Genomic DNA, 10,800 nt, shown 5'->3' with positions numbered 1-10,800 from the left:
TGCTGGTCCCTGCCCTGCTGGTCCCTGCCCTGCTGGCCCCTGCCCTGCTGGTCCCTGCTCTGCAGCCCCCTGCCCTGCTGGTCCCTGCCCTGCAGCCCCCTGCCCTGCTGGTCCCTGCCCTGCTGGCACTGCCCGGGCTGCGGGGCCGGAGAGGTGCCGGGGGTGTTGGGATGGGGGGATGGATGTCGGGGAACCACTCTGGGGCCCACACCGAGCCCAAAGCCACGTGTGCAGCCGGGGAGCGGGGAGAGCGGGTCAGGAACTGCCCCGGGGTGATGGGAGCAGCTCTGGGGAACAGGAACCCGGTGAGAAAGCCCCCGCAGACGCTCCGAGCCCGAGCGGGCCGGCAGTGAGGGAGGGCGAAGGCGGGACTCGGCCGGCGGGTCCTGCCCCGAGTCTCTCCCCCACGAGGTGCAGTGTCAGCACTCGGGCAGCGTGGGGAGCCTCCAGCCCTTGCCGGGGTGTCTCAGCAGCACCGGGCAGGGCCGGCATGAACAAATACCTGCAGTGTTTGTTGACCACGGGGAGCTCAGGTAACTCTTCTCGGCGTTTTTGGCACAGGGAACTCGTGTTTCGGGGGGCGCGGCCGGAGAGGAGCTGCTTCTCCCGGGAGGCTTTCCCGTGGTGCCATTCATTGAACGGCCCGGGGTCCTCAGGCTGCTGCCCCTGGAACAGAGGGACTGTGCCGACAGCTCAGCTCGCCTTGGGGGGATTTGGTTGCACGAGGGTTTTCATTTCCCTGCGGATCTCGGGTTTTTGTTGCAGAGGGGATTGTGCTGAGGGTGTTGGCATCGCTGTGCAGCTGCAGGTGTCCCAGTCCTAAAGGAGCTGCAAAGTTTTAATTCCGGCTTTTGAGTTGTGCAAAGCCAGACAGGTTTCAAAACCAGCTTAAGTTTTCCTTTTAACCCTTCGTAAATCACAGCTGAAGTGTTTTGGGTTTTTTAAATGTAATACAGCTTGAAAGGTGCTTTTCTTTAACTTTTGACTTTGTATTTCAAGGTGTCCAGTTGTGACTGTATTGAAATAGTTGTTCTTTAGGGTTTTTTTCCCCCTGAAATAGCTAAAGAAACAAGACAGGTGTTAAGCAGATAACTTATCTTGAGCACACCAGAGAAAGGCTGGAAAATTAAAGCACTGGTGGGTGTAGCTGCTTTTGACTGTGCTGGTCAAAGTAAGTTTTCAAGGTGGAGTTGAATAGAGAGAAAGACACCAGATAACTTGAAATACTTGAATATTTCTTTTTTTCCCTCCTTCTTTTTAAAGAGGATTTGCTCTGCTAATGCTCTGCTAATCAGATTTTGGAGCAGATCCTTAGTTTTATCCAGCAGTTACACAGGGAATGTGGAAGTGTTTCCTTGTCTTTTTCTCAGAAACAGAAAGAGCAACTCTCTCAATTTCTTTTTTTTTTTTTTTCCCAACAATATCAACTTTTTTTGTATTTTTAGGAATAACTTTACAGCTGGGATGAGAGGGGGAATGGAAGGATCTCCAAAGAGTCCAAACATTGAATATCCAGATGAATGTCTCATGGATTTTCAAACAGTGAGGTGCCTGTGTGTGACCAGCCACGGGGTCGGGGTGGATTTGGGGTGCCAGCCTTTGCTCTGTGGCAGATGCACCAGTTCTGGTTCCCAGTTCTTTGCTAAGCTATGGGAGAAGTGTGCCAGTGGAGTGATTCCCTCTCAGGACAACATTCCATTTGTCACAGGCCTCGACGTTCTTTGCCGGCCACCGTTTCCCACCGGAGCGGGCGGGACTGTCAGTGCTGGGGATGGAGGGATGGAGATGATGGTTTGGGGTGGGCCAGACTGTCCTGTGGTGGCTTTTCCATCCTTGGATGTCCCTGGGGGGGCTGTGGGAGGCAGTGACAGTCCCAGCTGCCCTCCAGGATGTCTCTGAGGCCACGCACAGGGTGAAGCTGCCACGTTCAGTGGCTTGAGGACCTTTTAGATGTTTGTCTGGCAGTGCCAGAGGCAAAATTGCCCAAAGTTGTGTTTTCTTGAACAGAATGGGGAGGTGTGTGCTGTGTCCTGGTGTGTGGGTGCCTGAGCTGCCCTGTGGGATGTGCCCTGACATTCACCTGCTGAGGGGGTTTCCCATGGAGTTGCTTGGGAAGGACACGGCCCAGCTGGAGCTGTTCCCTGCTGGAATGAACCCAGGCAGGCAGGTCTGTGTCTCAGGAGAGCTGGAGAGGGACTTGGGACAAGGGGGAATGGCTTCCCACTGCCAGAGGGCAGGGTTGGATGGGATATTGGGAAGGAATTGTTCCCTGTGAGGGTGGGGAGGCCCTGGCACAGGTTGCCCAGAGCAGCTGTGGCTGCTCCATCCCTGGAAGTGTCCAAGGCCAGGTTGGAATCAAAGGAACAACCTGGGCTGGTGGAAGGTGTCCCTGCCCATGGCAGGGGGTGGCACTGGATGGGCTTTAATGTCCCTTCCAACCCAAACCATTCCATGTCATTCCATGATTCCCCCCCGGCGGGAGGCTGGGATGGCTGAGCTGAGAAAACAGCCTGTGGATGGTACAGGGGGGATGTGTGGCTGCTCTTGTCCCTTGGTGTGACCCCCCCTCCCTGTGCTGGTTGTGGCACCTCTGGGAACCCCCTGCTCAGCCCACGGGCTCAGGTGGCACCGTTGGCAGCAACAGCACCTGGAGAAACCAACCCTGCCCGAGAGCAGGGTTAAAAATACCCTGTGAGAGATGACTGTTCAGCTTTTTTCAGCCTTTCTTTTCTCACATTTGAGTCCTTTTTTCCACTAAAGAAATGACTGTAGAGGTTCATGATGTACTTTGATGCTGTGGCATTAAAACACCTCCCTTGGAGTAACAAATCCGAGGAGTGGGGTTCAAACCTCGCTTCCTGATGTCTCTTGATCAGCACAGGGCTATCTCTGCTTGTAATATTTAATTTTAAGGATTAAATTTACTACTTAAAAAGAGAAAGAAGGGGCAAAACAAATTCTTAGGACTAAAGGTTATATTTAAAGTTGAAGAAACATTTCTCTTAGCTTCCCTTCCCTGCCCTCCTAACCCATTTCCTCTGGACAATTACTTGAAATGTACTATTTTAAATCTCAGCATTAATTATTTCCAAGTGGTTGCATGTTATTGTTAAATTAATTGTTGGAAATTTGCTTTGGGTACTGGCAAATGAGCTTTGTGCCAAGAGCTGCCAGTTCTTTTGCACTCTAGTTCTGAAGAGGAACAGAACTCAGCCTGCTGGTAAAGCCTTTCTGAAACATTTTGTTCTGGGGGAACCACTGTCTCTTCTGTGAAGCATTAAATGAAAAGCATAAAATACTTTTCCAGTGGTGCTAATTTCTGTGTAGTTGCAGAGGTTGTCCATTTGCTGAGTGCTGGCACAGTAAACACAGGGAGCTGTTAAACCAACAAAGCTCTTCTGATGACGTGAAATGAAAATGCCTGGTTTTTTTCCCCACCTCTCTAAAGAGTCTCCAAACAGCTTTTACCTTCCCCACCTCCCTATGAATGCAGCTTTTGTTGCCAGCTGCAGGTGATCCAGGGAAATGGGTGACTTTGGCAGTGGCAGGTCTTGAAAATCACAGAATCACGGAATCTTTGAGGCTGGAAAAGACCCTTGAGGTCACCAAGTCCAACAGTGAAGCAGCACCACCACCACAACCACCACTGACCCCTGTCCCCCAGGGCCACCCCACGTGTTTTTTGAACACTCCCAGGGATGGTGGCTCCACCACTGCCCTGGGCAGCTGTGCCAGTGCTTTACAACCCTTTCTGTGAAAACATTTTCCCCAATATCCAACCTACACCTCCCCTGGCACAACTTGGGTCTGTTCCCTCTCCTCCTGTCCCTTGTTCCCTGGCAGCAGAGCCCGACCCCCCCCAGCTCTCCCCCCTCCTGTCAGGGGGTTGCAGAGCCAGAAGGTCCCCCCTGAGCCTCCTTTTCTCCAGGCTGAGCCCCCCCAGCTCCCTCAGCTGCTCCTGCTGCTCCAGCCCCTTCCCCAGCTCCGTTCCCTTCCCTGCACACGCTCCAGCACTTCCATGTCCTTCTCATCATAAAATACTGTCAAGAAATGTTTACTGTCTTTTGGCCTGTGCTGGTCCCTCTGCAGCTTGACCAGCAAAGCCTTTTGTTTTGACTTCCTAATTGCTGTAAATTTGCAAGTTTCTAATTTTTGCCACCTTTTTGCCTGGCAGCAGCAGCTCTGTCAGGTCTGGAAGGGAGGTAGTTGGTTGTCACTCAGTTGCCCAGAGCAGCTGTGGCTGCTCCATCCCTGGGAGTGTCCAAGGCCAGGTTGGATAGAGCTTGAAGCAACCTGGGCTGGTGGAAGGTGTCCCTGCCCACGGCAGAGGGTGGAATGAGATGAGCTTTAAGGTCCCTTCCAACCCAAAACATTCCATGATTCTGTGTCCCACATTCTGCCCCTGCAGGTTTGCACTGACCAGCAGGGTCAGTGGCTTTTCTGTATTTAAAGCATCTCAGGTATGTGTTGTGGTGGGTGCTGAAGGGAAAAAAAAAGAGACATCTTTTTCTCCAGAATGATTCACTGTAGAGTAAGTTTTACCATCACACTGCTGACCTTGTCCTCCCATTCTTCTCTAATGTCAGCTTTGTTTACTGCCCGTGCCTGTTGCCCAAACTAGGAGGACCAGGGAGGAGCTGCTGGATTAGAGAAGCTCTGTAATAACCAGCTCCACCTCAGAACTGAGGCCTTGTGTCCCACAACCAACACAGCAGTAACCAGGAAAAAGTGCAGCCAGCCCTGGGTTTTTGGCAGAACCTTGTTTTGTGCTCCACATTCTCTGTGCTGGAGGGGCTGATTCGGGCACAGCTCGGTTTGATGTGCTCTGAGGTAGTGCTGGGTTAAAGAAAACCTTCACTGAGGTTCTGTGGAAATTAGTAATGGCTTGTTTTGTGCAGTGTTGGTGGTAGCTTCACCTCTGTGTGTCTTAGGAGGGTTATTTCGTATGTCTGAAGTACGTTAATTTATTAAAATAGTTTGTACCTTGAAGAGTGCCCTGATGCAGTTTTCACAGTCCTGTCAGGAGCTGCCATCTCAGGTCTCATTATCTCGTGATTCCCAAAGGACAGTGTGGACTCTCTTTTACAGAATCCCACAGAATCTCCTGAGCTGGGAGGGACCCACAGGGATCATCCAGTCCAACTCCTGCCCTGCCCAGACACCCCAACAATCCCACCCTGTCCCTCAGAGCATTGCCCAAACCCTCCTGGAGCTCTGGCAGCCTTGGGGCCGTGCCCACTGCCCTGGGGAGCCTGGGCAGTGCCCCAGCACCCTGTGGGTGAAGAACCTTTCCCTGAGATCCATCCCAACCCCCCCGGCACACTTTCATGTAAAACATCCCTCCAAAAAGCATTATTTCAATATATGGTGCCTCTCCCTCCTTTGGCTCCAGCAGGAACTGCAGACATCTCACCCATCACAGCAGCAAACCCGGTGCAGTTCATCCTGTACTTAATCTCCCTTTACATCCTGAGTGTCCAGATCAGTGAAATGAAGAGGAATAAAAGCAAAAGGTGAACAGACTCCTTTGAGTCTGGGATCCCAGTGGTACAAAGGGGGTGTGTGGGTGGGTCTGGGCTCGGGCACCCAGAGATCCTTCCCTCTCCTGGGTTCCTGGGAGTGTAATTAGGCAGGTCTGATTTGAGATAGCAGGTTGATTTCTCTGACTTTGGAGGCTTGATGGCTCTCTCTGTTCCTGTGTTTATATAAATAACTCCCCCTCCTGCATTATCTGCAAATGCACCGTGGCCAGAGGTGCCGGTGCTGATGAGCTTCGTGGAGCCACTTAGAGAGTCTTTCATGGCCAGGCAGCCTTTGATCAGCAGTGCTGGGGGATCCATCAGGCCTCCTCCACTCCTCCACAAGAGCTCTTTCCTGGCCCATCTCAAGGCCTGCCGCCGTGTCCGGAGTTGTAATGTGTGTTTTCATCTCCTCGACACAAAACGGGCCATTACTTTTGTCCTGCAGATGAGCAGCAGAGGCTCAGACACCAGGTCTGTGCTTGGGTTGTCTTCTGCTTTACCTGATCCTGATACATTTAAAACAGTTTGGTTTTCTGCGTGGACAAGATGCCTTTTGTGTAGTTTGGGTTTGTTTCTGTCTCGTTTTGGCAAGGCTTTAGATGCAGACTCTGTGTTCTCAGGGCACCTCATACTCGGCTGTGCACAAACTGCCAGGCTTTCAGCTGTTCCCTTGAAATGTCTGTGCTCAATTTTAGGTCTCAGTCTTGATTCAGAGGGTAATAGCTGACTCCTCAGCTGGTCTTCTCTGCCCCCATGGAGCTGATGTTTCACAGAGTGGCGAGAGATGAGGGGTTGGGTATGGAGGGCTCTCTGCTCCTTATCAGCCCTTAGGCTGGTATTTATACCTCATAATTCTGATAATCTGGACCTACACTCACCTTGATGCTGCTGCTCTTTGCCCCTGGGTTTGCTCGTGGTTTTTCCTTGTTACCTTCATTTCTCCCTGTTTCTAACTGGGCTCTGCAATCAGCCTGTCCAGTGTCCACTGCTCTGGTTTGCCACCTCCTCCCTCCCTCTCCTCCCACGTGTGAGCTGTGCTGGGTGTCAGGAAGGGGAAGGGCACAACTGGGTTTGGAAATGCTCTTTGTGTCATCACTAAAGCTCTTTGCAGCAGCTGGAGGGGAACTGGTTGTAGAAATACCCCCTTGTTCCTCCTTCCCCACGTTCCTGGCTCTGAGCACGGCTCTGACAGTCCCTCGGAAGGTGGTGACATCACACTGTGATTGCCCAGAGTCCCTGTTCAATCAGGAGCTAATTGGTTTGGAAAGAAACTTGGCAAACCCAAGGGGGTAAAAAGTATTTTCTGAAACCACTGCCTTTGTTTTAACCTCTCTTACTCTGCTTCCTCAGGGGCCGGTTCTACCAACTGCTAGACAGGTTCTTGTTGCCAAAGGAAGCTGTGCATGTGTGGATCCTCTCTCAAAAAAACCCAAACCCACCCCCAAAAAACCCAAAACAACCCCTTCAAAACCCTCAGTCTTGTGGGAACGGGAGAAACGGCTCCTTTAACACTTTCTGACTTACAAGAAATTCTGTCATCCCTCTTAAAAACCTGAGAGGATTTTTATGTTCTGTCTTTTATCTCTCTGCCTATTGTTTGGTTCTTCTGCATATCCATGTTGGAAAGGCAGTTTTACTGCTATCCTTGTAGGAAAGAACAAAAGGCTCCTCTGGGATATTGGCATCCAGAGGCACTCTGATAAAAGAAGGATTGAAAACAGTTCAGAGTCAAGAAGCAGCTGTTAATGTACCTGTAGCTTCTGTCAGCTTGCTAAATGTGGTTTTTATAAAAATCATGGAATGGTTTGGGTTGGAAGGGACCTTAAAGCTCATCCAGCCCCACTCCTTTTCACCACGAGTTGGAAAGGAGAGTCTGGGCTGGTGGCAGAGCATTTCTGGTTGGGACAACTGCTCCTGTGTCCTTTGGAAGGTGAAGGTTACAGGATGAGCTGGGATGGACTCTCCAGTCGGGAAGTTGTCCCTTGGGCAGGTTCCTTTGGCATTCCCACGTGGTTCCATAGGGTGGATCATCAGCAGAACCTCTCCTGTAGAGCTGTGCAGTGTGGCCAAAGCACATCCTCAGGACTTGTGTGGAAGGGGGAGTGCCAGAAAAGGGGCAGGTTCTGGGTGTTCAGTGTTCCTGTTTGGAGGTTGTTCCGTGGGGTTGAGCTGTGCCTGTTGAGGTTTTTCCTTACCAGCAGTGCTCCAAATCCAGTCCAAATAAGGCTGGTTTCCCTGCAGCTGCTGTGAGAACTTCGAGATTTGAGGAATCTTGGCGGCTTTTGGTGGGCTCTGGGCATTGGCATTGAGAAGTGAGAACCTGATCCAGAGTTTCTTGCTGGAATCCTCTTTCCACCTTGGTTGCTCCGTCGAATTAAGCAGATAATTCTGTGCACACTCAGCTCCTCTTGGGCCTAATACTGTGATTTGGTGCCCTGAAGAATATTTAATTTATACAGATTTCCATGAGTAGTAAAAGCACTTTGTTAATGGATCTTTAATCCTGGGAGTAGTTTGTACTGTCTAGTCTAGTCTAGGCCCAAGCACATCACTGGTGGCTTTTGGTATCCAATGTTTATTTATTCTGTGGTGCTTTTGGTTGTCATGCAAGGTTGGGTTTTGATAAGAGCAGACCTTACAAAGACCTCTTTTGGATTTTACGCTAAAGAAAATTTTACTTGAATTGCTGGCAGTAAATGATGTTTAATTCCTTTTTTTACAGAGCGAGGATATGATCCCTACAACCCAGAGCTTCCCAGGGCCTCGCTGGAGACGGAGGATGGCACCCTGGCTGACCTCACAGACGTGACACCCGGAATTCTGGAGCTGGAGCTGGTCAACAAGGCCATCGAGGCTGTGAAAAATGAGGTGGAGAGAGAGCAGAAGAAATACGAGGAGCTGCTGGAAACCACGAAGGAGTTTGGGGCCTCGGAGGGCTCCTCGCTCCTCTCAAACTCGCCCGTGTCGGCTGCTGGGACTCAGAACGATTCCTTTGCCTCCTTGGAGTACAATCCAGGGAGCTACAACTTCAACAATAACTCAGACTACAACCCCACCCCTCTCACTGCTGCTGGCCGGTCGAGTAAATACACTCTGGACTCGTCCCGATCCAAAGGGAGCGCTCTGGAATATATTCCCAAGGCTGTGGTGCAGAGTAAAAAATACAGCAGCACTGTCACTAACAACAAGTACGTGATTGACGACTCCAAGCCTTCCACAGACTTGGAATACGACCCCCTTTCCAATTACTCAGCCAGGCTTTTGAGCAAAGCCACGACCAAGGAGCCCAAGGGGTCCAAAAGGGAGAGGGTGGCTGATTATGAGGAATCCTACTCTCCCTCCCCCAAGAAGCTCTGTGAAGACCCCGATGACTACGAGGTGTTTGCCAGGTTCTCCTCCTCCGAGGATGAGGCTGATGTGGAATATAAAACAGCTTCTGGTAGTTCACCATCCAAAGCTGGTTCTGAGAGTGAGTCAAACGAGCTCTCCGGCAAAGAGCCGAGCACCAAACTGGATAGCAAAGCCCAGGAGAGCAAAGGAGCGGCACAGCGTGGCAGGGAGGACCCTCCCAGCTCCCAGAAAAACCTCGCCAAAAACTTACCAGACAAGAACACAAAAGCAGTGAAACTGTGCTCCGGTAAGAACAGCCAGGAGACTGAAAATAAAAACAAAGACTCAAAAGACAAAACAAAAAAGAAGAAATCAGACCTTAGTAAGACACCAGGCCTCGGTGAGGCCGGGAAGAAGGAGAAGAGTAAAAGTACAGAAAAAGGCAAAGTGCTCAAGAAAGAAGAAAAATTGAAAACCAAGAATGAAGAGAAAAACTGCAAAGATAAAAGTGTCAAAGTGAAAACAGATGGGAACTTAAAGAAACCTGAAAAGCAGAAGTCAGAAAGAGCGGATGGGCTCAAGAAAGAAAAGTCCAAGTCCAGCAGCAGCAGCTCAGGAAAAAGCAAGAGTGAGGGTGTGAGCAAGGGCTCGAGCACAGAGAAAGGGGGGAGCAGCAGGAGGGACTCCCAGAGCAAATCAGGGGACGTGAAAAACGGGAAGGAAACCTCGGGCCGGAAGAACAAGGAGAAAGGGACCAAGACTGCGGGAGCGGAGAGGAAGAAGGAGAAGGTCAGTCCTGCGGGAAGAGGGGAGGCGAAGAAGGGCCGGAAGCAGCGGAGTTTGAGCCACGTGGACCTGTTTGGGGACGAGAGCGGGGAGGACGAGGCCGAGGGCCGGCCTTTGGCCTCCTCCCTGCGCGCCTCGAGCTCGGACTCGGACGGGGGGGACTCCGGCTCGGCCTCGGAGAGCAACAGGGAGAGGGCCCGGAAAGCGAAGCGCTCCAGGCTGTCCAGGTCCTCGTCATCTTCCTCCACCTCCGATGACATCGACTATTCCATCCTGGAGAAGGACGTGGACTTTGAGTCAGACCCCATGGAGGAGTGTCTCAGGATTTTTAACGAGTCCACGGATGTGAAGACCGAAGACAAGGGAAGGCTGGGGAAGCAGGTAACGCTGGGCTGGGGTGGTGGGTTCTCCTCCCTCCACAGGTGGAAGGGTTCTGGTTTGGTTTAGTGGTGCTGCTCATTTCAAGTAGCTGAAGAGACTCCATGGGTTGGAAGAATCTCATCCTTGTCATGGCTGAGTGCTTGGAAGAGTTTGCACCTGAATTTACCTACTGGGAAATCCAGTTCCCTTTTGTGGGGAACAGCCTTTAGCTGTCAGGGTTATCAGTTCCTTCTGTCTCCACCTGGCCTGAGGGCAGTGGTGGCCCAGGTGGCTGGAGAAAGGGCTTCAGAGAGCAAGTTTTGGGCCTTTCAAAGCTGAATTTGCCAGTGTGGGCAATGCCTTCTTCTTGCAGCAGAGTTTAAGGAACACAGGGGTAACACCTGGACAGTATATTGGTGCAAGTAAGTCCATATACTTGTCACTGGACACTCTGGGGACTCCCCAGATTCCTGTTTCCTATTTTTAATTCATACTGCACATAGTTTAGGAGGGTCTCTGGGTACCTTGTGGGTGGTGCAAACAAGAAGTGGAGGGTAAAGTTTCTTCCAGTGGTACAAGAGGATTCAGAGTAAGGAGGTAAAAAGAGTATTTACATAAAAAGGCTTTGACTGAGGTGGTCCCTGGAGGATGAAAGACCCTCATTTTTGAATATCAGAACCAAAGGGAGCCCTCACAGTGAGAGAGACACTGAGAGGCTGGAGCGTGTGCAGGGAAGGGAACGGAGCACGGGAAGGGGCTGGAGCAGCAGGAGCAGCTGAGGGAGCTGGGGGGGCTCAGCCTG

At 51.3% G+C, this 10,800-nt stretch overlaps 1 protein-coding gene across 3 annotated transcripts in view; it reads left to right on the top strand.

Moving 5' to 3' along the window:
- Window positions 1-10,800, top strand: part of REXO1 (RNA exonuclease 1 homolog) — a 44,892-nt gene that overhangs the window by 6,455 nt on the left and 27,637 nt on the right. For 2 of the 3 annotated variants that reach the window (XM_017837051.1, XM_017837050.1), the window contains exons 1-2: window positions 472-533; window positions 8,245-10,019. In XM_017837051.1, the coding sequence (XP_017692540.1) occupies window positions 491-533; window positions 8,245-10,019 (1,818 nt within the window). In that variant the 5' untranslated portion in view covers window positions 472-490. Of the gene's footprint in view, window positions 1-471; window positions 534-8,244; window positions 10,020-10,800 lie in introns of those variants that run through there. The other variant, XM_017837049.1, reaches the window with a different exon arrangement.

The sequence above is a fragment of the Lepidothrix coronata genome, unplaced genomic scaffold (genome assembly GCF_001604755.1).
Source record: "Lepidothrix coronata isolate B3197 unplaced genomic scaffold, Lepidothrix_coronata-1.0 Scaffold290, whole genome shotgun sequence".
Classification (NCBI taxonomy): domain Eukaryota; kingdom Metazoa; phylum Chordata; class Aves; order Passeriformes; family Pipridae; genus Lepidothrix; species Lepidothrix coronata.
Note: the sequence above shows the minus strand (reverse complement) of the source record. Positions and strands in the feature narration are given on the sequence as shown.